A 26,809-nucleotide genomic window follows, 5' to 3' on the forward strand; every position below is an offset into this window, starting at 1 on the left:
TATTTTAAAAATTTGTATACTTTTATTTCTTTTACCCTTGAGTCTGATTACTGTTCGTTATACATCCCCACAAAAGGGACATTAATCAAGCATAAAGCACACTCTAACAATACACATCGGGATTCAAGCAAACACAGACCTCAAAAACATCAAAAACCTCAAAAACATCAAAGTTGAGATCAGGTGCCGTATAGAGGAGTAAGCATCCACTGTCGACCGGTCTTATGTACTGCTATGTGCTCCTTGTCATGACCAGAACGAAGCCCTTGGGAGCGTGTTTTTCTCTTCGAAACAAAACCTGTCTTCAAATGATATAAGTATTTAAACTGATTATTTTACAATTGTAAAAATTTATTATTCAGTAATATTCTGATGGGATAAAGTATTTGTAAGGTATTCTAAAGTTTTAAAGATAAAAAAAATGATGGCTAAGAAAATATCTCTTATAAAGAATAATGTGTGTGAAGAAATGTCTTGGTTCCATTTTAAAAGTTTTACATGATGGACTCCTATTATGACGTTTTTAACATATCATTTGGAATTTCTCCGTTATAAAGAAAATAAATGTGTTTCTTTAACACACTCGTTTTAATCTTTCACTCATTCAAGAAAAAAAGAAAAAAATTATATTGAGGAAAATGAATACAATAAATAGTTTTATCATAATATTTTTAAGGACACCTTGTATTTTGTCTATTTATTTTTTTGTTATAAATACACAATGCATTATTCTGCTTAGTGTTGTCAGTAAAGAATACGTCGATGGAAAACTGCAATTTCCTTGATATTTAATTCTATTTTTGGACATCATTATATCGTGAAAGGGAAAGGGAAATTCATGAAAAAAAATAATGGCAGTAGTATGGCGTAGAACTTAATGGGATTAAATAAAGTGCATTCACCGTAAATGGAATGAAAAGATAAAACAATTTACCTGAATTAAATGCATAAGTCGTTATAGTTTGAGCTTTCCGTTTTCATTACATCAAATACATGGACGTGTGCATGTGATGGTCTCTTATAAAGACATTATAACCATACTGTTAACAACAGTATGTAACATCGAGGGAGGATGTCATGTTAATAACTGGTACGTCATCATACATTTTTCTGCAATGTGGTTTATTAAATAAATGAATTGTTAATTTCTTAATTAATGTTGTTTTTCATTATTCTTTCCTTAGTATGCTTATTTTAAGCTGTATCATGTTATAAATATAAATGCCAACTTTCCTCATGTAATCATTTGCATCTTTATAAATTTTTACATTTGTTAATCTGCACCAATGAAGTTGATTAGTGGATGATAGAATTTTTAGCTTAAAAAAGTTGCGACGTATTTGTTATATGTTATTTTGGTGTTAATAAATATTCTAAAGGAGATAGTTTGTCATTCAAAACTTTGTTACATGATTTGAAAAAGGAATTTTTTTGCAAGAATGTTTAGAAACATATGCATAAAGCCTACATTTGTAGACATTTTCACTGAGTCCTCAACCAATTCATTATTTCAAGAGAACTGTTAGAATAATTATCCTGCCTAATTTATTAATGTCTACCATATGATCATGTCTCGAGTATTTTATTTCAAATAACTTATTAATAAGTTGATGTTATAGTACTCTCTACAGTTTCAATTTGTAGACATTTGCAAATTTCATATTCGAACTTCGTTATGATTTTTATTCAACCTTTGTTTATTATCGAAGCAGCAATTGTTTCCACTTTACCTTTCAGGCCGGATTCATGTGAGGCTAACTTTAGAAAAGGGCCAGAAAAATGCGAACGTAAGTAATGTATTACAAAAAAAAGAAAATTGAAAGCTGAATATTACGGTAATGTAAATTGTATTATGTTCAACAACAAAAATAATAATTAGTACTTCTTTGAATATCTGAGAAACATGACATGTTTAAATGAGAATAAACAAATAAATGAACAAATTCTTCCTTCAGCGTGTGAGCCTGGTCGATATGGTTGTAACTGTTCTCAAACCTGTACCCCCGGTACCTTTGGTTTGAACTGCTACTTTACGTGTAACTGTTCTGATGATGAAGTCTGTGATCCCAAAGTAGGATGTACCTCCATCAACGAAACCTCAGTATTTACAACAGCCACGCCTTACAACACAGGTTTGTTTGTTATTGTTTACCAAATCATGTATCATTTTAAAAGTTTCATCGGGATGTACATACAAGTTAGTTATGTGATTATATCTCTTAAGGGCTTTCGGGTAAATTTGATAATATGCCAATCCGTATTTACATCCCGATAAAACACATTGCTTATATTTACATTTGTCACCGATTTATTACAAATAGCAAGGCACTAAACTTTTCAACCTTTTAATGATTTATTTTATTCAAAACTCAACGGTATAAATTGAATGTGTTGAACACGTTTATCACTTATGACTTCACAATGATATTACGTAGATGCTTTATAACTTAAAATTCAATTTATGGTCACATAACGAACGTGTTTAAAACACAGGTGTAAAACGCCTTGTTCAAACAGTGAGGAAAACATTTGCAAATAAATATTATTGATTGATGGAAATATATTTTTGGCGATGCATGTTTAAAAATGAATGCAGCTGTCTTATAAAACATATAATTTTTATAAGCAGATCTCAAATTTCTATCCTTTCGTAATGACTATTGTAGTATGATATGAATGCAGTAACATTTTGATTTCATTGAAGTTTGTTGCCTACAAAGATTGATAGCGTCATAATAGCCCCTGACTTAACGTTTTATAGCACGTAATGAAGAAAACAAAGAGGGTGTTGCAGAAACTCGCGCTTTTTCCCTATTTATCGAGAATGACATCTAAATACCCTCGTTATGTCTAAATATAGATACAGCTACGTAGAGGACTATGTTTACGGCGGGTATTTCCTACTTGATACGCCAAAACATTTTCGTCATTTCCCTCCTCTGATGTTTCGGAGGTCCGTGTTTGCTCTGCTCTGATTTTGTATATTGTTTAATGGACTTTGAGATTGAATACTGTTCGTTACACTGTATCTCCATATCCTTCTTTGTACGAAAAGGGTTGGAATAACAAAATGCAGAATGGCTAAAGCAGCATTTTGAAAGATATACTGTAGACATCGCGCGAAAATATTTTTCATGAAATAAAACTGCGTCTCATAATCACACTGTTGATGCTACATCCAAGACATTTCATTTGTTTCAAATCAAATCTTGGCTACTAAGTTAGAGACCAGAATTATTCAAAATTGCAATAATTACAGTATGTAAAAAAATAAATTATTTAAAAAATACAGTAACTTTTTTTCCAAAACAGAACTAAATAAAGTATTAGTTTTAAGTCACAGCATATCAAGGGAAACAATTTAATCCTGCATTTCTGATATATATTTTTTACTTAATTAACTTCTTGACATTCTCTTTCTTTCAAAAAATATATAATTTCACTGCACTACCATTACATATGGAAAAAAATAAGATAAAAAAAATATGCAAAAATGATCCATTCCAGGATTTGAACTCATTCTCTGGTAATAGAACGAGTTGAAAACCCATCAGCATAACCACTAGACCATTTCAGACACGATGGTTTTCCAGTGTTATTTAATGTACACATTTTGCATTTCGTTTGGAGAATAATTTTTATTCAATTTTTGTGGTTTTTTCTCAAAAATGTGCCTCTTTGAAACAAAAATCGGAAATGGCAGTTTTGAAGAAAATTCCTGCCTCTTTGTGTATAAATCAAAATTATTTTGTTTCAAGGAGGCACTTTTTCAGAACAATGGGGATTCCCTATTTAAAAAGCGGAAAATCTGATATATTTTGCCGTGAGACTAATTTCTGCATCATTTAATGGCAAATTTGAAGTCAATACACAGCTTCCAAATATTGTTTTTCTTTGTGCTTTATATATTATTGCATTTGAAAAAAATTAATATGAGTTTCTGCAACATAAAAATTCTTCTTTTAATCTGCTACACATTAGGGAAAATAACAAAAGAACTGCAACACCCTCTTTTATAAAAGTTTAAAAGTCAAATGAAACTACACATTGGGATCAGAGGCTGACAAAAACTTCAGAATTGAAATCAGGTACCACAGACCGGAGGAGCTACCTCATGTCAAGCGATCACACTGATTTGTATGATAATCACCAGTCAAAATTCAACTTATTAAAAGAAATAATTTGCCAACCAGGTCATGGTTTTGACCTAAGAACTTACGAATTAAATATTCAGATCTATCCTTCTTTTCAACTTTAATGTCCCGACCAGGTCATGGTTTTGACCTAAGAACTTACGAATAACTAATTATTCAGATCTATCCTTTTTTCAACTTTAATGTCAATAGCTTGAATCAACGAAGAAAGTTGACTGACATATAACTGAATTAAATATGAAATGTTTAGTGAGTTGTAACTTTTTAATTCTAATTACCAATTAATCTTAATTCGATATTATGAATTTTACTAGTAAGGATCGTCAAATTTCCCACATTATAGTTTGGAAAAGATTTGCGATATTTGTTTTTTATATACAGATGATTTACAAAAAAATTCACTAATTTTAGGTTGATGTTTTCTTTTGCCTTCCAGAAAATTTGTCAGTACATTCTATCTTCCATTCAGAGAGTTATTCTACAAATCTTCCATTTGTAAGTTCAGACAAGAAATCGAACATACTGAACGAAGTAACAATATCTCTGTTGGTTTCCTCCGCAGCAGTGGTTTTCTTCAGCGTTTTGTGTGCTTTTATTCTAATAAGGTAGTTTTTAAACATTTTTATCTCAAGTAAGCATGTAGATTTTTTGTTTAATCTTTAAAGACCGATTTTAATCATATTTAATAATTAAAGATATTTTTCTCCAGATTGAGTAAAAGGATTTACAAACGTGAATATAGTAATTAGACTCTATGTATTAAGTAACATTAAATCCCTCTTACTGTGTGTAACGAGTAAGATAAAACACATCTGTTCGGTACAAATACTTTATCTAAACTAAACACAGTTATTAACATGGTAACAATATACAATACAAAGCAGTCAATGATGTAATCACTATTATGACGTCATCACGATTGTGACGTCATAATCCGGGAATGTACACTGCACATTACATGGTGTAAGTTAATTGTTAAAGAATTTATAACACTGTGTTATTTCTAAATTAAGTATTACATGAATCTTCTTCATAGTAAGATCCTTTATATGAATTTCTTTGTTGACTTTTGTTTTTCAGGAAAACTTTTAAACAACTTACATTTGACTGGCATGAGGAGTGAGGATGAAAATATATATAGTGAGTACAATTATACAGATTCCAGTATGTTAAACACGAGAATTTGTACTTCTACCGATGGAGATGTATCATATGACCACTCTGTTAAAGAAAACTATAACATTCTTTCACTCAGAAGTAGGACATCGAGAGTGAATCAGTATGACGTAGAGAGTATTTCTACGTCGCCATCATTACATTCAATTACTTCTCAGCAACTTTTGGATGTAAATGAGGCGGACTTTGTGTTGGAACCAGAATGTTTGATAAATTTATTCCAGGAGAATCATGTTCAACAAGCGGATACCAGCCGTGAGGAGGAAAAAAATACATTGATACTTCACTTGAGTTGGACAAATTCCAGACAAACAGCTGGTGATTTGAAAGGCAAAATAAACGCTGCATAAAATCAGTCGGTGGTGGAAAAATATGTAGACAAGCAGGAAGTCAGATACGAGATTCATATTTTGATAGCATCTAAAATGCTAATTAAAACTAAATGTAAGCTTACAATTAAAAAAAATATGCATAAAATTAAAAGGCCAAAAGTGCATTGCAGTTTTTTAAGTGTTCTTAATGTAAGACTTCCCTGCGATTTTTATGAAAATTTATTGAAATGATATATTCTTAAAAATATACATGTATGTTGATTATTATTCTTAAATGAAGACAACTAAATAGATTAATTATCTCAGTTCATTGCATAATCACCTCCACAAAGCGTGCAATCTTCTGATCTGATAAAGTGATGTTAGCTTACATTTTGACTAAAATGTACCACATCATTGTTTTATACCAAGATGTTTACAGTACTTCACTTAGTCAGATCTTGTGGAAGCAATAACGTAATCAAGCATTTTGCATCTCTTTCAAATTATCTGCTACAGTTTGCAAGACATTCTGTCTAGAATGCCTCACTTTAATTTCCACGATGATATATTTCATGTCAGCAAAACAGTAGGAATGGGGTTAAGAAGGATGAACCTCTCGATTATCCTTAAGCTTATTAGATTTACGCATCTTTCTGTCTTCATATTTTAACTATAACTAGTGTACAATTAATTCACAGTTAAGGCATAACGAATTCAAATGAAGAGTTATGTATGTTAGCCCACTTGTGAACACGATTGCTGAAATACATGGAGATATCGAACAGAATTCAAGCTAAAAAAGTCCATTTAACTATATAAAAAAAAAGAATCAGAACAAACATGAACCTCCCGAACATCAGAGGTGGTACCAGGTGCCATGGAAGAGTGAGCATCCCCTGCCGACCGGTCATAGCCGCCATGTGCTTTTTGTCATGTTCGGGAAAAACGGAAAATCTGTGGAAATCTCTGTGTATAAAAAATGGCCTAAAATTAGTCTGAAAAACGTCAGTCAGCATTCGACTCAATGATAAATTGTATTTGCTGACAAGGCCATTATATCGACCGATATGAAATGAAGACTTTAAACGAGACTGCTGATATTCTTGTTTCATCATCTTGTTTGTCAATAATTTACATAGTTTAATCAGTAAATCAACTGAGAGATAAAAACCCCGTATGCAGGTGATGAAGGTATATTGCTGCATAAGAAAGGTAAGTTGACGATTTTAAGCTAAAGTAATCACGTTGATCATAAAGGTTGGTAATAAGATTACCATTAACGTCTTTTTCAAGTAAATTACTCAATACAAAATAGATGTGTCAGACTCTGTGGTATCTTTAATGTCAATCTCACCGTCGATATATCGTATCGATAAAAGAATGGAAAAACCATTGTAAATTGACAATACATCGTCGATATATCCAGATAATTGAAGGCCACAGGAAGTGCTTTATTCTTTTCACTTATCAGATTTTGTACAAAATCTGCTTCATAAGAATATAAAAAAGGTCTGCTAATGTCGGGAATTCCAATTAATTGTTAGAAGACCTGGTCTCCGAAAACCACATAAATATTATCAATAAGATGCTCAAGCATCTTTTTAATGTCAACTTTAGAGTACTTGTGAGTACAACACAATGTTTTCTTAACAAAATGTATCACATGTTAAAAAATTTTTGTTAAACGTCTTGATATTGAGCACTGTTGAGCGGGACATTTCTTCACATCAGACAATTTTCTTTTAGTAAAACTAATATCGCCAGACATTTTTAGTACTTGTAATATCTATAACTCGAAAAGTAATCTTCAAGGTCAAGTTGAAGCATTGGTCTGAAGATACTTTCATTTATTCAGTGTACACAAGCTTTACTATTGAAGGAATGTAGCTTATTTTAACCTATGTTATACGTTTCGCGGCTTATAAAGCGTTAACTTCCTATGTTAGTCATGTTATATCGTATAACATAGTTTAAAATAACCTTAATTCCTTATTATTTAATTTTAGTACGGATGATAAGACAATGTTTTCTCAAAAATGGCTTCAAATTAAACATATTTTAAAAGTGACGTCAAGCGGATTAACACGTATTAGACGAAACTCATTGTGATGTAGGCAACTTATGTCATACAATATAAATTAAATCTTTTATCCAATCAAATGTCTTGTTATAACTAAAATTACATAAAACACTCTCAATATGAAATTTATTTTTTAAAGGTACTTGGACACAGATTTGAAGTTAATATTTTCTGTATAATATCTCGAATTATATATTTTAATAGCATTTCACACAAAAATTAATTAAAAATCTTATTTCATTTAAAAGTTATTAAAACTTCAGTTTTTTTGGCGGGTTTGATTGACACAACCTTGCACTTTCATAAATGTTAGATAGCAAAACTCCTTCACAAATATCGTCATTCCGAGCTAAGTGTTGTGTACAGAGTTTAGCAAATCGATCACACTCGTGTTATGTACACAGTTTTTGTAAACAGGGCACGAGCTCTGTTATTGTTGATGTTTACAATTCACCGGGTGCGTTCAATCGTCAAAGTCTGCTCTCCACAATTGCACGGACTAACAATATATTGTGTGTTTGTTTTGCTTTCGAACATGTCTACTCTGAATTTTCTGGATTATAGTATTAATATTTTTCATTTATACACAGTAAGATTGCCACTTTTCCTATGTATTAAGAATAAAATTAAAATTTGTGAAAGTGCTAGGATGTGTCAATCAAACCCGCGAAAAAAATATAAAAAATTAATAACTTTTAAATGAAATAAGATTTTTAATTAATGTTTGTGCGCAATGCTATTAAAATAGATAAGTCGGCGTATTATAGAGAAAATATTAACTTCAAATCTGTGTCCAAGTACCTTTAAAACGTAATATATATATAAAATTATATATAACAATAATTATTCATTTCACCGTCGTGGATTGTAATTTATTTAAAATACCACATGATATACAATAAATATTTCCGGGCAACACTTAATAACTAATACATTTTTCATTGATTATAGTTTCATTTATTAAGGCGGAAATGTTAATCTGACTAGTTCAAAATTCAATTCATTTTTGTATTCATGGTGATTGCGCTGATCCGGAAAAGCTCTTAAAGCTGTATAAATAGTTATATTTTCTCGAAGTTTTTACCGGAGATGGTCCCTTATGTCTTAACGACAGTCCTTGTTAAACTGTTACAGTCTGTAGATGGAGGGTGTCATGTAAACAATTGGTAAGGTTCAATCATTGTATCCTTTGTAAACACTACTTCAGAAAGACTAAAGGTTTTTGTAAGAAGAAATTATATTATTTTTTGAAAAAAAGAATATCTATATCATATGATTTTCTTGTCAGTTCTATTCTAAAATGTTTCATGTTAAAATAATTCCTATTGATATAATATTCGATAAATAGTTCTCTTTAATGAATACAGGCCAGATTCATGTGAAGCCAACTTCAGGAAAGGACCTGAAAAATGCGAGCGTGAGTTGTCAGGTTTTTTTTTTGCTTTTGTATCAAAATCACAGTGCATATTGCATAAAATTTACGAATAGTACTAGTGTCAGTATGATTCGAATTCTATTGGAGAATATGAAATGAATGGAGATAATGAACAGTGTTCAAGCCAAAAGGTCCATTAAACAATACAAAATTAGCGCAGCACAAACACAGACCTCTTAAACATCCTAAGTGGGATCAGGTGCCCTGGAGGAGTGAATATTCCTTCCAACCGGTCACACCCGTCCTGTGCTTCTTGTCATAATCGGGAAATAACGAAAAAATCCGTCGTCCATTCAGTGTTTTTATAATGGAAATGCAATTAGTGAAAAAAATGTCGTCATTCAGCATTTGACTAAGTGATAAATTGTATTTGCTGACAAGGTCATTGTATCGACCATAGAACTGATAACGAAATGATGGCTTAAACGAGACTAGTGATATTATTATTTCAATAATGTTTTAATAAGATTTAAATTGTTATCTCTAGAATTTACACTTTGTATATCTCTTCAAAGTCTCCATGACCTTTTCAGCATGTGAGCCTGGTCGATATGGTTGTAACTGTTCTCAAACCTGTACCCCCGGTACCTTTGGTTTGAACTGCTACTTTACATGTAACTGTTCTGATGATGAAGTCTGTGATCCCAAAGTAGGATGTACCTCCATCAACGAAACCTCAGTATTTACAACAGCCAGGCCTAACAACACAGGTTACTTATTTCTTCCTACTTTGGATATGCATTCGTTGTAACTCAGTTCAATGTATAAGCCGAATTTTTATGTCAAGTATATGTATGTCAAGTATAGCGTTTAAGATTTTTATTTCAACTAAAGAACTGGTTTTCGTTGCTTTGCCATATCCTATGTTGAGAGTGAGGAAATGACCTTTGCTTACAGTTATATATATATTTTCGATTTCTATCGTTTAAAAGTTTTAATGAATTTGTGTGAAAATAAAACTCAAACCGGCATCAGTTGCCCGCGTGGTGCAGTGGCTAGAGCATCCGCTCTAGAATCGCGAAGTAAGGAGTTTATTCTTACGTCGTGGGTTTGAATCCCACTGTGGGACGTGGAGACCCTTCCTTCGTATAAGACAGTATACTGTAATCCAACTCTTATTCGCGTGCGAGAAAATTTCGCTATGTTCGCGAGAGCCTTTTCATCGCGAATATTTCTCGCCGCGAGCTGGTCGTAAAAGTCTCTGTGTCTATTATCAAAAGATAAAAAAATGTATTGTTCGCGAAAAGTTATCGTCGTAAATTACTTTACAACCTGTAAATCGCGAAATACAGTAGTTGCGAATAAAAGTTGATTTACAGTATACAGAGATCCGTTTCGCAGTAGGTGCTGGCAAAAAAATCCCTCACTGCTCAAAGGCCGTAAGTGCCAAGTATATAGGGCAAAATATGCAGCTCTCCACCGGGAAGTGGCAGCAAATCCATAGGAGTGAAAAATTCTCGACTGGGACGTTAAACAATAAACAATCAATCAATCAATCTGTTATCATTTCTTTTTTCTGATTGATTAGATACACCTGAAGCATCGTCAAAGTTCCATCTATTCTCTCCAAATTTGACGCCAAACTTCGAGACACCAGAGGACCCTCTATCATTTCTAAGCACGGTCATCATCATTCTAGTTGCGTCACTTGTGCTGGTGGTTGCCATAAGTATTTCCTGCATCTGCTTTATAATAAAGTAATCATTTATTCAAAAGAATAATTTAATTAATAGCACTGTGGACATATGTATTGAATGATTTTTTTCTTATATTTAGTTCGTTCCTTTTGAGGCCTTTCCTGACATTTTTAGTATGCTACTTTAATGATTCGTAAACCTTATAAACCAGCTTAAACTAATTAAGTGTTGAATGTGATTTTTTAAATTAGTTTTTTTTTTCATATATCAAAATTCTGATAGATAGAAAGTATAAGTTAATTGTATTATAATGCAATGAAAAAGCAGACTTTTCCGTGAAGATAATGGTTTTTATAGAAGTTTTTTTTCAAATATATTTCTTTGTCTTCAGACGGACATCAAAAACCGCCTTTAAAGAAATAATCGGTGAGTTTCCAATTTTCTCAAAACTTTTATGTCTTATTGAATACATTTGAGGAAAAATATAATGGTAAGGCCAAAAAAATTAATTTCTTGGTTCTTAAGCCCTCCCTCATCTCTTCCAAGGGCGCCTCATTGACCCTTTTTTATTGCTAAATCAATAAAATAAAAACAACAAATCACCTCCCTCATCATTTTTTGAGGTTTTGTACAATGTAAAAAGCTGCCTCATCATGTTTTGGGGGCAATAAAAAAGTAAAACAAAAATGCCTCAATCCCTCATCATATTTCTTGAAAAAAGGCCTGAGAACCAAGGAATTAATTTTGCATGGCCTAAGAAAGATAAAAACCATAAAAATCGATTTATATGGATAATATGGATAAAATGGGAAATTTTATATGGATAATTTTTAAAAATCATCCAGGCACAAAAAGCGGTGAACATTCATCAGGACCTGCGGATGAAAATCCAGATTCTCATTCTTATTTAACAATCAGTGATCGATCCTCTCGGTTGTATGCTGATGTACATTATGACGAAGCCATGGACAGAAAAAGTTCTCCTTCAGGATCCTTAAATTACAAGGGAAGCAACTCAAGTACCATCACGGACAGTAGTAAAAGATCCGATGATTATTTAACACCAACTGGAAAAGTTGTTGATGAAAAATTATCTAGTAGTCAATTATCTGGAGAGGATAATGTAGAACACGCATTAGTGGAAACCTGTATTTAAATAAATGAACTTTGCAACTTAAAATGATTATAGAATGCATATTAATAAAATAACAATGCAGGTAATTCCATCACTGGAACGTTAGAGGCATCTAGCCGTATCTTAAATCTTGTTTTATAATTTGTATTAGTTTTAACTTTTTCAAAAAATCTGTAATTTGATACCCAAATCAAAAGATTTTTTTGGAAAAGATGTGAACAATATCAAACTTGCAATTTAGTGTATTTTCATTGCGGAAAACCTATTGAAAAGGTAAGCTTTAAGATCTTGAAGCCCGGGTTAGATTCTCGATCGCAGCACCGTTTCATACAAAAGACTATACCTTCGCCAAGCATATGAAGTGAAAGTCATGGGAAAGTCGCTTTCACTTTAAAGCTGAACATGACTCGTAAATAGACATGCTCCATTTTTGATATTACTAACTATACACCATTTTCGATATTACTAACAATGATATCAGCACCGGGATATACCCTTTGCATTCATTTTACCTGGTTGCTTTATTTTTTAAGGTTATCAGCGTTGAATGACGATTTGTGTATCTTACATTACATTGTACATTTGTTTACAATTTTTGTTGTTACGTGTATTTGTTTATTTTTTTTGTATACTACAAAGTTGTCGTAAGTTTCTTTGGTATCTTACGCTGCTGCATTTGACGAGGTAAACGTTTTTGTCGTCATTGAGTGCTGTGTAGCTGCGGCCGTCTACACAGATGACGACTGATAACACTGGAGATGTCTAAGTGAACGATATAATATAGCGACCCTCAGATAGACATAGCGAGTGAACATTCAAATATGGCGGACAAATATCCTTTCACGAATGTTCAGCTTTAACATCTATTTCAGAGTACTTGCATATTAAATCAGAGTGATTTTAATGAGTTACCGGTACTGCTTGATGGCCCTGAGCGCAAGTATAGATATAAATTTGATCTCTCATCGTATACTGTGAAGTCTCTGTATATGTAATAGCGAGCGCAGCGAGCGTCGCGAGCGACGCTCGTCACTGCGAGCTCGTTAAAAGAACGCCTGTGCGAAGAGAAAATTCGGACTACTGCACATTCATTCGATATAATTTTTTGACGCAGTAAATTGGACCCACAATGCATCACTTGTTAAAGCTACGTTCTCGCGAGAATAGCAGCAAAAGTTAAACTAAAAGTAAACATGTCCTGATTTAATGGATAAATATTAAAGATAAATAGTAAACGAAACGTTCTTCATTTACTTTCAGCACTGTTCGGGCTTCTTTTTGGAAATGTTACTTACATACGACGTCATGTGAGTCTAGACGCACCAAATGCCACGCTTAGTTTCACGAGCCCGATCTTACGAAAGCCCAGAAGGCTCATTCGAGATTCAAGTTTCGAAATACGAAATTCGAAATTCGAGTTTCGAGATTCAAGATCCAGATTAACCAATCAAAAGGCTCATTCGAGAGTCGAGGTTCGAAATACGAGATTCGAAATTCGAGTTTCGAGATTCAAACTCCAAATTAACCAATCAAATGCGGGTTCAACATTTGATTACTCCCCTTTATTATGTTTAATCTATCAATAAATCGTTTAATATATTTATAACAAAAGAGTCATTTGAATAAATTACAATGCAAGAAAGAGTGTTATATATATTAGAAGGAAAGTTAAATAATCATTTGATTTTTGATCAGCAAGATATACTTAAATTTATATTATGACTTCTTAAATATTAAATAGAATACATATATCAGGAATATATATATTTTTGCATTGTCTATTGTATATAAAGGGTTGCTGACATAATTATACAGTTATAAATAGTGTCTAAAGATGACCAAAATCCCCACCCCTACCCGCAACACCTGCCAAATTTTCCCGACACTGAAAATGTTACTTTAAAAATTTGAAAGGCAATGTAGCCTTGATAAATAAAAACCGCGCTCGTTTTCTTAATAGAGGGAATACATAAAAATAAAGTTTTCAATTACTAAGGCTTTGATTTCTTGAACTAATAAACAATTATAAATACAATACAGATTGCAAATATGAATTAGAATAAATTCATTTCATCTGATATTAAACAGTAGATTAGTCTAAATGAGCTGCAGAACTATAGCGTTATGCTTTTATATTTTAGTCTCTGACCATAGCGTTATGGTCAAAGACTAAAATATACTCGGTTCTTATTTATCAAAGCTACAAGGATTTTGTCACTATTTTGTCACTATTTCTAACTTTATTATTATGTCAACAACCCTTTGTATAAAGTAGACAATGCAAAAATATATATATATTCCTGATATATGTATTCTATTTAATATTTAAGAAGTCATAATATAAATTGAAGTATATCTTGCTGATCAAAAATCAAATGATTATTTAACTTTCCTTCTAATATATATAACACTTTTTCTTGCATTGTAATTTATTCAAATGACTCATCTGTTATAAATATATTAAACGATTTTTTGATAGATTAAACATAATAAAGGGGAGTAATCAAATGTTGAACCCGCATTTGATTGGTAAATCTGGATTTCGAACCTCGACTCTCGAATTTCGAATCTCATATTTCGAACCTCGAATCTCGAATGAGCCTTTTGATTGGTTAATCTGGATCTTGAATCTCGAAACTCGAATTTCGAATCTCGAATTTTGAATCTCGTATTTCGAAACTTGAATCTCGAATGAGCCTTCTGGGCTTTCGTACGATCTAAATTATAACAAAATAAATATCTGCGCTCGACATAACGGTTGCACCGTCAACATATTATAAAATTTCCGAACTGAACGTTTAACAACTTACACTCAGTCAATGGTCATTGATTCCTTCCTTTTTATAAATATTTAGTATATCAACATGATTAATAAATATTAATTTGAAGAGATGGTCATATTGCACTTTAAATGTTTCGTGAAGACTTATCTGCCCTTGATAAAAAGAAGAAAAATTTCCATTGCTCAAAATTCCCCTGGTAAATAATTTATTTCATAATGTATTTATAAAAAGGGAGTTATACATATTTTCACCTAAAGATTTGCTTGAAATTAAATTACTTTTTGCAATATCTTATAAAGACATGCAATGCCCATATAGACCTAAATGTAAAATTTCAGGTTCAAATACCAGTAAATTTTATATATGAAAATTTTGTAAATTTCTTTGGTGGAACATTTTTATTTGATACTATCTTCAAAATGCTACTTTGATTAAAAATATCGGTCCATTCATTTTTAGGGTCAAAATACATGTATGGTCGTTATGCATTGAATACCCTAAAAAGAAATTGTTAATATATTCGATGAATCGTAGGATTCTTTTTCAAAGTGGAACCAACAGGGAAAAATATATAATGGCAATTTTTACCAGAAAGGTATAAAAAGAAAGAGAACGGACTCGAAACTTTGTTTGCGATTAGAGTAGATTTACTTATCAGTTTTTTTCGAAAGAAAATGGTACTGTCTATTACTGAAATTTAACGAGACCAAAATCTGATTCGATTCCGCATGACTTTGCGCAGCTTTTTGGCTTTATGCAGCCGTAAATACAACATAACAGTGATAACTCAAAAAAAACAAAAACAAAACGCTGAAATGGCTTTCACAACGTCACTGTACTTTGTTCTGTACGTAAGCAATGCATGACGAGGAAGAATGACAAATAACTCGCTTGACTATTCAAGACGTCCATGGACATATTATTTTAAAAATGTTGACAGAACATCAATAGAAACATACCAGCAATTTAATCATGGTTATTCTTTTTACCAAAATGATGCAAAAAATATATACCCAGTTTACTGCAATACGGCAAATTTAGTGGCATATGCATCAGGGGCAAAAACTTTGTAATAACACCTAGACCAAACCAGATGGACAACATTTTTGAAATTTCACAATTTGGTGACGTTTTGCAATAACTTTCGTGCCTTTGAATGAAAAGGAAATACCTAGGGCAGAGTAACAAGAAATGTGTGAAAATTTGAAAATTTGGCGCTTTTCCAACAAATCCCGATAGGGCCTAATGGTAAAATTTAAGAACTTTTGAGATGCACCACTTAGAAATAGGGATGGTAAATATTCAATTTTTTAAATCTTAAATTAAATAGAATAATAGTAAAATTCTTTCAAGAAAAAAAATTCTAGGGTAGAAATAATTAGACTCGACCTCGCTAAGTCCAGAATTTTGTTTTGCATACATTTTTTTCAAAGCTCGTTTAGGGTCTCCATGGTAAAAAAAAATCCCGAAGTACTCTCTTAACCTACTTTGAAAAAGTATAATTACAGTGCGTTGATTTTGTCCCAAATATAACGTACTTTCAAAAAATTGTTCAAAGTGGTTATTTTTTCAGAGTGTGTTGCCACAGACGGACTGCATTTGAGAGAGATCGACATGGGATGCTAACTTCTCCATGGTACTTGCTACCATTTTAATTTGTTAATTTGTGATAGATTACCGCCTTTGTTGTCGCTCTCAAAGTTCCCTTAATATTATTTGATATTGTCAATTATATTTAATATTTATTTTGGCTTGTTTTATAAAGGCGGAAATATTTATTTATCTACAGGTAGTTGAAAAATAAAAGCCTAGTTAAAAGTTCACTTATACGTTTTCATTATTGTATGTATAAAATTTAAATCAAGATATCCTGAAAAGGCTATTGAGCTGTATAAATAGTAATATTTTCTCTTTACCCCAAATGGTCCCATATATCTTCACCTTTGTCCTTGTCAAACAGTTTCAGTCTGTAGATGAGGGTTGTAGTTCAAACAACTGGTAAGTTAAAATAATTGTATCTTTGGATTATAATACTTCCAAAAGATTTCATTAAGATAGATTTTGAAGAGGAAATTCTTTTAATTTTTAAAGATATAGTAATATCAATTTCATATTGGTAAAAGAATGTTTGCAAATTATATTTTGAAATGATTAACTGTTTTCTATTCATGATGTTTTAGTTTTAAATGTTAATACAGGCCATTTTCATGTTATGTCAACTTCATGGTTGGGCCTACGGGATGTGAACGTTAGTTTTCATTTTCTTGTAAAATTACAGTTTATAATTTTTACGATAATATGTCAAATTCGATTTCTTATGAGCAGCATACATTGAACTGAAATTTACACTGTGTATATCTCTTCAAAGTATCCATTACCATTTCAGCGTGCGGTTTAGGTAGATATGGTTGCAACTGTTCTCAAATCTGTCCAGCTGGTACCTTTGGTCCCGTCTGCTACTTTACGTGTAACTGCTCTGAGGATGAAGTTTGTGATATCAATTTCGGATGTATCTCCGCACACAACTCATTATCTTCAACAGCTAGGCTTCGCAGCACAGGTTGCTTGATTCCTCTTACTTTTTTGTATTTGCACATCGTTATAGATCGTTTCAATACATGCTGATATTTATGCATAATATGTTCTTGGGGGATACATTTTACAAAACCGACAGATAAGCAGACAAACAGACATGGACAGAAAAAAATTCAATTCATTAGGGGGAAAACCTTATAGAGGTATAGAATCCTGTTTTAAAAGTGTTAAAACTTTTTAATCTTTTGATCAGTTAATAATTAGCGTATTCAGGTCAGACAGCGCTCGGTTCTTTTTTTTTTTTGAAATCGCATAATAAGTCCATAATATTTGCAATAGTTTTATTGTTTTAATGAGAGTTTCTACTAAATCTGGTATTAAACACTTTTTTGTTTCCCGATTAATGTATGTATGCATAAAGATTATAAACTATGGAGGAATGAAATATACCTATTTAAACAGAAAGGTTGTTTAAACAGGGATGTAGCATCTTTTTTTAAGGTGGGATGCTTACCTAAAAATATTTAACAAGCAAATGGAAAATTGTTCAAACTCAAAAATCCTAAAATCCTATTTTCTAAAAACCTTATTTTACTTCACTGCAAAAAGGGGGAGGGATAAGCGGCCTTTTCAATGAGCAATTTCAATGGTAAGAAGTAATTTTTTTTTTTTTAAAAATTCTGCTATAAATGTGCCCCGTAGATTCTTCTTTACATGAACAGAAAAAAAACATATCCTGTGATATTTTGCTATAATAAATATAAGGGATAAATATATGAGCTAACAAGATGTGTTTGTGAAACACTATGCGCCCGGGGGCAACAAAGTTCAAAAAATCTATTTTTAGCATATTGATCACAGTCAAGGTCACAAGGTCATTAACCATGGTGTCATTTGAAAGAACTTAACCGGTGGAGTATGCATGCCAAATATGAAGTCCCTATCTCCTTTGGTTCAAAACGTATGGCAAAAAGTGTAAAAAGCTATTTTTAGCATATAGGTCACGTCAAGGTCACAAGATCATTGACCTTGCCGTCGTTTGAAAGGACTTTATCGGTGGAGTATGCATACCAAATATGAAGTCCCTATCTCCTATGGTTCAAAAGTTATGACAAACAGTGGAAAAAGCTATTTTTAGCATATAGGTCACAGTCAAGGTCACAAGGTCATTGACCTTGATGTCATTTGAAAGGACTTTATTAGTGAAGTATGCATACCAAATATGAAGTCTCTTTCTCTTCTATGGCGAAGGTTAAAGTTGACAACAGACAGACAGACAAACAGATAAACAGACAAACAGACAGGACAAAAACAATATACGCCCGGGATCTATCGATCCGGGCGCATAAAAATGTACCAAGAGAGTGGAGTACGAAGGAAAAGATCTATTGTCTATTGTCGTCACAGCTGTTCGTATTTTCCTCTGAGTATGCGATGTTAAAGGTGCATAAACATATAAAAAATATTTTCTGTATAATATTACGATCGCTATACGATTGCTATAGCATTTCGCATGAAAATATAATAAAATCTTATTTCATTTCGAAGTTATTGAAACTTGAGAAAATATTAACTTCAAATCTGTATCTATATTCGCCATGGACTTTTTTCATAAGAGAGTCCAGTCTTGTATTCCACCATATTTCAAGTTAAAGACTACACCTTGTATTTCCTACAAATATACATCGACCATTGCTTCCAAACTTTTCAATTACAAAAATACTTTACATGGCCTGGATATCGACTATCTGAAAAATAATCCCCCTTCGTGTTCATGTTCTTCTTCGCCCTATAACTATAGTCCTGCTGGACACGTTATTACAGGTGACGTAAAAATAGTTCGTAATGAGGACCGTAGATCACTTATTTTAAAAGGTCCTAAATATAGGGAACCCCGATCCTTTAACTGGCGTCAGAATTTCATAAATATTATGGATTCTGTTGAAAATTACGCCAGACGATGGGCCAGATATGAAAAAGAAGACATTGACACCTTGTCAGAATGGATTAAATGTATCAGATCCATGTTAAAGTCACGTATTAAAAGATTGAGGGGCAAAATGAAAACCATCTATCCTTCTGTGTTCAATAAACCAGAAGTGAAAAAAGAGTTAGATAGATTACACGATCAGTACGTACTGGTTCCTGCCGACAAAGCAGGTAACAACATTGTCTTCGTTTTTAAGGCTCACTATATAAATTGCATTCTAGAAGAATTTGGATTTAATTCTACAAGTGGTAATCCTACTTATACTCATACTTCTCTTTCTAAGGAAGAAATTCTTCAAAATCACCTGTCAGTTTTGAATACTTTTAATATTCCACAGAGCCAAAATGAATTTGAACTACCTTACATATATTGGATTCCGAAACTTCATAAGAATCCTTACAAACAAAGATACATTGCAGGTTCCAGTAAATGTTCAACCAAGCCTCTTTCGTTACTTCTCACTAAAATATTGACAGTAGTGAAGGAAAAACTTCAAGAGTACTGTACAACTATATATTCAAGAAGTGGTGTAAATCAGATGTGGATACTTAAAAATTCTAAAGAACTTTTGGACAATTTGAAATCACAAGACTTTACAAAAATCAACAGCTTAAAAGCTTACGACTTTTCAACTTTATACACAACAATTCCCCACTACAAATTAAAATCCAGGCCTTTTGATATCATTGACAGCTGCTTCTTCAACAAAAATGACACACGTAAATTTACTTACCTCGTCATTGGTCATTTGAAAATTATTTTGTTAAAACAGATTCTGATTGCACACATAAGTACTCTGAAGTTGACATCAAGAAGATGCTTGAGTTTCTGATTGACAATATCTATGTGGTTTTTGGAGACCAGGTATTCCAACAATCTATTGGAATTCCCATGGGTACAAATTGCGCTCCGTTATTAGCAGACTTATTTTTATATTCATATGGAGCAGAATTTATGCAAAATCTTATGCGTGAAAAGAAGAAAACACTTGCTGTGGCCTTCAACTCGACATTTAGATATATCGACGACGTATTGTCAATTAATGATGATAATTTCCATTCCTACGTCGACACGATATATCATGGTGAGCTTGAGATAAAAGATACCACAGAGTCCGACACTTCTGCTTCATACTTGGATATTTTACTTGAAAAAGACACTTATGGTAATCTAACAACCAAGCTAAATGGTAAACGTGATGACTTTAACTTTTCTATCGTCAACTTCCCTTACTTATGCAGCAATATACCTTCATCACCTGCATACGGTGTATATATATCTCAATTGATTCGATACGCAAGAGCATGCTCTACGTATGAACAATTTCTTAAACGAGGTAAATTATTGACAAGCAAGTTGATGAAACAAGAATATCAGCAGTCTCGTTTAAAGTCATCATTTAGTAAATTCTAAGGTCGATACAATGACCTTGTCAGCAAATACAATTTATCATTAAGTCAAAGGCTGACGGACGTTTTTCATACCAATTGTTAGTCCATTATTTATACACTGAATTGACGACGGATTTTTTCCGTTATTTCCTGATCATGACAACGAGCACACGGCGGGTGTGACCGGTCGGCAGGGGATGCTCACTCCTACATGGCACCTGATCCCACCTCTGATGTTTCGGAGGTCCGTGTTTGCTCTGCTCTTATTTTGTATATTGTTTAATGGACGTTGAGATTGAATACTGTTCGTTATTTCCATATCCTTCATTAATCCTATAATGGCCAAAGCTTACTCCCAATATATATATATATGCAAAAACATGAATTTACCTTCTCATAGCATGATTGAATTATAATATGGCTATGTCATTCAATATATTTTCTGGCCCAGTATGTTTTACAACACAACCACTATTAGAAAAAACATGCAATATCATGACCCAAGGATGCTCTGTTGCTAATTTGCTTGAGTCCCCCCCCTGTTTTGCTTTGTTTAATCGTTTGTTTATTAGTTTTAATTTCTTCTAAAGGAAAAATGGAAAGTGTACGAAGTTTTAAATAGGCTTATGATAAACGGACGCGGGACTCTTTCAACCGGAAAAAAACTTACTCTATGCCTTTTGCATAAATGAAATAAAACCTATTTTACTCTAAAGTAAAAGAAGTGATCTCTACACAAGTGCACAAAAATTCCAAAGATGGATATTATCATATCAAAGAGACTTAATCAAAATAAAGTGATATAGGAGTTTTTGTTCTTAAAGCCTTCTTTTCCTCTATAGTTGGAAATCCATAATTTTACTACATGTAACTTAATGATTCATTTCAGATTATATTTTGTAACATTGAGCAAGGGGAAACAACTAATTCTAAAAATGTTAGAAACAGGACTGAATGTAGCAAAATTTATGAGAGGAGAGAGAAAATGAAAAGTAAAAAAAGGACGACCTTTCCTTGTGGATGTAATGACAATGTCTATAGTGTTGGAAATCCTTCCAGTCCACAGTGTAATAATATTAATGTGACTTTTTAACCATACACAGAGACGTAAGCGTAGTCATGGACATTGGTCTTACAATAATCCTGTAATACACGATGTGTGATGTGTCTTTTGATTCAAAACTACCTTATGTAAATCAACAGTTAGATCTACATCATATTCGCACAAAACTTTACTCTGTCCATTTGAAACTTTTAAAGACTTTAAGTCTTCTTGAAAAGGCCAAATAAAGTCTAATTTTTGATTCCTCGACACCAGACTCGGATCTGTGATTATGAATATTGCAAAGCATAGGCTTTTTAAACCCGCACGTTTTACTGAAGAAAATGCAGCTAAAACAATCCGTCTTTTCCTTAAACTTCAATATGCCAATAAAGTAATTGACGCGGTTAAACACCCAATTTTATGTTAACGCCCCCAAAATCTACCTGATTCAAGATCAATAATTTACCGCCCGTCAATCATTAAAAAAAACAATAGCTTCTGATTTGATTGACAGGTCAGCTACCTGTGCTGCCGGATAATCTGAGTTTGCAAGTTTTGAAAACAATTCCCTAGCCACGCGCCAAACGCTTTCATGTACCCGCATAGTATACACGCGGGGTAGAAAACTCCAATGTGTTTGAATTTTATTTCAAAAAATAATTGAAAATGGATTATTAAAACATTGACATAGTAAAATATATCTTCTCTTTCTTCACTGCTGTTTGTTACTTGTAAGTGTTATATCGTCCACGTTACCTGCAGAAAAAGACGGCGTCCACAGAAACCGGCTCTATATAGTCAATAGGCCGAAGTCCGACGATTAAAATATTTTTTTAAGAAATGGGATAAAAGAAAAATGTTCAGAACTAATAAACGGTACAGTTTTTAAAAGATGTTTTATTTTGCAATATGGCTACAATCTACACGATGTTGTACAGAAATTTACACATGTCAGAATTAATGCTCAAATTTCCTCTAGCGTCTATTTATATACGAAATAAAAATGTGAAGATAATATAATAGTGATCGATTCTGAAAAGAAATCTTTCTCACAATAAAATTTTGTTAACACACGAACAATAAAAAAATATGGAATATTTTGGACAACATTGTTGGCCAGAAAAAAAAACAATATTCCGATCGCGGTAAATGTTCACATGCAAGATGGATAGATGGATTAATATTTTTTTATTTCAATATTGGACTTTTTTAATCATGGGGATTTCTTTTATTGAAGATTAAAAAATATAAAAAATATTTCACGTATCTTTAAATTTTTTCCCTTCAAAACCTTACGATAAATGCGTTTAGTTTAGAACAAATTTCATATTAAAATAATTATTTTACGTCGTTTCACTCAAAACTAGACACAAAACACGTAATGTTGACCCTGATTACCAAACACAGACTTCCTGTGTAATGCTACGTATACACAGATTTTTGACATTTTGGGTATTGGGGGTCTCCAGGTAAATAAAACTTCGACAACCCCCCCTCCTCATGTAACCGAACGGTAAAAAAATTGGGTCTTTAATATACGTAATCTTAATCACAAAAAGGTTCAGTCTTGTATTCCACCATATTTCAAGTTAAAGACTACACCTTGTATTTCCCACAGATATACATCGACCATTGCTTCCAAACTTTTCAGTTATAAAAAAAAAACTTTACATGGCCTGGATATCGAGTATCTGAAGCATAATCCTCCATCGTGTTCATGTTCTTCTTCGCCCTATAACTATATTCCTACTGGACACGTTATTTAGGGTGACATAGATAGAGTTAATAATGAAGACCTTAAATCACTTATCTTAAAAGGTCCTAAATGCAGGGAACCCCAATGCTTCAACTGGGGTCAGAATTTCATAAATATTATGGATTCTGTTGAAGATTACGCCGGGCGATGGGCCAGATTTGAAAAAGAAGACGTTGACACTTTATTAGAATGGATTAAATGTACCGGTATCAGGTAAATACCAAGTCGACATATTAATAAAAATATTAGGTAAAGGAGAAAATGATGACCACAGGCCCGAGATTACTTTCATCTCTCACAGAATGGGCTGCTTGAGGACTCTCTGCACTTAGAATATGTACAGGATATCATTTGTTCTTAGAATTAAATAAAATGTTACAAAACTGTATCAGATACAGGAACCACAAACACAATGACAATGTCATTGTTTACAGAATTGGCAGTCACTGGTATACTAGGAATGCACAGCAATCTGTTCAACAGCCATTGTATTTCCAGATACAAAATATCGAAATGTCTTTGTCTAAAGAATGGACAGTTACAGGTGTATTCCAAGGTATGATAGTATTTATTCATGTATATGCGATGTCTTAAAATCAGTTTATAGTTTCAAACAATCATGTCATTTTAAGAGTACTGAATATGTTTAGAAAGAGCATTTTTAAAAAAGTATTATTATTAGATGACAATAAAAAAATGAAAAGAGCGATATATTATTAGTGTCTCAATTGGCCCCTTAAAATGGATATCTTAATTTTACTTTATATATAGCTTTAATTTGTACAGCTATATATGTGACCTTTATTGGTAATTTTCATTTTGATCAAAATGCCGTTATTTTAGAAACATGACATCATAAAAATCACGTTTTCCCGCCATTTTTGCATATTTTGTATAAAACTGCTTATTTTCAAGCAGTTTTTCTTTCAGAAAAGATAGAGCGCAACCGAGAACAAGATTTATATTTTTACCAAAGATGTACCTATTCAATACTAATTAATGACAGAAAAATTATGTATGTTCTACACTGCGCTCTATGTTTCCCATAAGAAAAAACATCAAGAAATAGGCATATTTTTGGCTTTTTTGTTAGATAGCAAAAATAGCATTATTTCTCATGTCATTTACAGCTAGTGAGTGCAGATAAATGTGAAAAATATATTGAAAATATTTCTATTATAATCTCTTCTACAAAATAAATATAAATAAAACATACCTGAATGTCATTCTAAAATGTTGATTTTTAGGGGGCCAAAATTGGCTCTTATCATATAAATTCCTTTGCAGGTCTTATTTTTCATTAAAGAAAAAATTGTCTTTGAAAAAAACCTGGTTTCCCATTTACCGTAGATTTATCGTAGGGAAGCTTATCTGAGCTGAGTTTATTTTAGTTCTTAATAACATAAACATTCAAATGGCATGTTAGAAATTTTTTTCCAGGGGAAGGGGGTCTACTCTGTCAAAAAAAAAAAAAAAAAAAAAACTCAGAAATTTAATGACAAGCAAAAAAATGTAATCACGCCTAAAATAATCCAATTTAGAAATTTGTTGACAAGCAAAACAAACAAAAAATAAGCAAAAAAAAAACAAAACAAAACAAAACATACAAACAAACAAACACAAAAACAAAAAACAACAACAAACAAACAAACAAACAAACACACACACACAAACAACAATAACAACAACAAAAAAACAACAAAAAATGGTACACTCACTCCATCACGAAAAACCTATTCCGGGGCGGGTTGTGTATGGGTGGGGGGTATTGACCTATAACTTCTAATGCTTTTTGACTATTACTTTTCATACCAACTAAACACAGGCCCGCGTTCTCGAGGGGATGTCTACGGTTTCTATGCGGATCCAAACACTTTTTACTTGGTTTAGTATGCCAATTTAGTAGCTCTGCATATTCTGACCGGGGGGGGGGGGCGGATCCCCCGTCTCCCTTCAGATCCGTGCATGGTAAATCATGAAAAGAGTTAGGCAAGGGGGGATGCAAATGCTCTTTCATAGTTTTTTGCGTTTTATTAAGCATATTTTTTCTACAAAGAAACATTTCATTTTATCAAAACCCTAAACCAATTTTTGTAAAAAAAAATATAGCCAACAAACAAAGCAGGGGTATTCAGGAATTCAAGATAATTAACTTTTGCAACGAAGTCTTCCACCAGTGAGAGAGAGAGAGAGTGAATTTGCTGACAATATCACTATATGATTTATACCACTCTTCACCATATAATTTGTAAAATGATTACTTTAATGAGACTGTTAACATTCTGTCCCATCAACATCTTTCCCAAATGTTTGCCTCGTTTGAAAATTTGTTTGTACGTAAAAATGTACGAAGACATAAACTCCATATAGAGCATTTAAAATACTTTAATAAAATAAAAAAAAATTGATAAATATAAATTTAAAACTCAATAAGAATTTCAATTTTATTATAATTATGAAAATTCACCCGAAATTCACCTGTGTGTTTTGGCATCGATAGCTTACCGTTTTTTGTGAAGGTGTATGAGAATAACAACAAAGACAGAAACAACGAACACGAGCTATGTGACTAGTATCACGATGAAATGAACAAAGTTGTCTTTCTTCTGAGGATTCAACTCTAGATCTGTGGTACCATTGCTATTAATAACAGTAACTAAAAGAAATGAATTTAAATTGTTTAATGAAATAATTTATTTTGTTACATTTAAAAAAAATTTTTGTTAAGTTCTATTTCATTGTATTCTATTCGTACGTCCTTCTTTTCATATATCTTGAAAGGATTTCGTATAGCAAATATAGACATATTTACAGGATCCTGTTTCATTGAATAGCTTAAAAAATACTTTTATTGAACACACATGTGATGCTCAGAACACTTTGATATACCTTAATATTTTTCATTAGCAAACTACTATTGAGATTTTAAATAGTTTAAAAAAAATATTTAAAAAATTAGGAAATAAAAAGCACTTAATACATTCGAAGAATTGCCTTTCTTTCAAACTCTAGATGATTCTCGGTACAAATCATCGGTACAACAGCCAGATCTGGTACATGCAAATAGGAGTATTGAATTCATGATACACTTCGTCAAGAATATATCATTGAAGTTATACAAGATGCCCATGGGCCTTATAGGTCACCTGAGCATTATGCAACAACTTTCCAGTGATTGAATTTGATTCATGTTCTAAGCCAGCATTCACAATTTTGAAAGAGGCACGATTGTTCATCATAACTTTACACTTTTGCTTTTCACCTAATCAGTAATATTCAGCAATAATCAGTAGTACTGCTACCACACATGAACCCCTGACCCTTATACCTAGATCCACACATTGAACAATTTTGAAAAGGCATCCTTGTTTTTCAAAA

At 32.4% G+C, this 26,809-nt stretch overlaps 1 protein-coding gene across 1 annotated transcript; it reads left to right on the forward strand.

The window, feature by feature from the left end:
* Positions 1-974: 974 nt before the first annotated feature.
* LOC134261824 (uncharacterized) lies at positions 975-12,183 on the forward strand. Its single transcript, XM_062744218.1, has 13 exons — positions 975-1,090; positions 1,738-1,787; positions 1,956-2,132; positions 4,591-4,759; positions 4,864-4,895; positions 5,235-5,674; positions 8,690-8,697; positions 8,786-8,890; positions 9,092-9,141; positions 9,693-9,869; positions 10,688-10,856; positions 11,188-11,222; positions 11,642-12,183. The coding sequence occupies exons 1-13, from the start codon at positions 1,011-1,013 to the stop codon at positions 11,950-11,952; spliced, it is 1,803 nt and encodes a 600-aa protein (XP_062600202.1). The 5' UTR covers positions 975-1,010; the 3' UTR covers positions 11,953-12,183.
* Positions 12,184-26,809: the final 14,626 nt, after the last annotated feature.

This window comes from Saccostrea cucullata, unplaced genomic scaffold (assembly GCF_032062105.1).
Source record: "Saccostrea cucullata isolate Sc308-1 unplaced genomic scaffold, CSIRO_AGI_Scuc_v1 ctg669, whole genome shotgun sequence".
NCBI classification, from domain to species: Eukaryota; Metazoa; Mollusca; class Bivalvia; order Ostreida; family Ostreidae; genus Saccostrea; species Saccostrea cuccullata.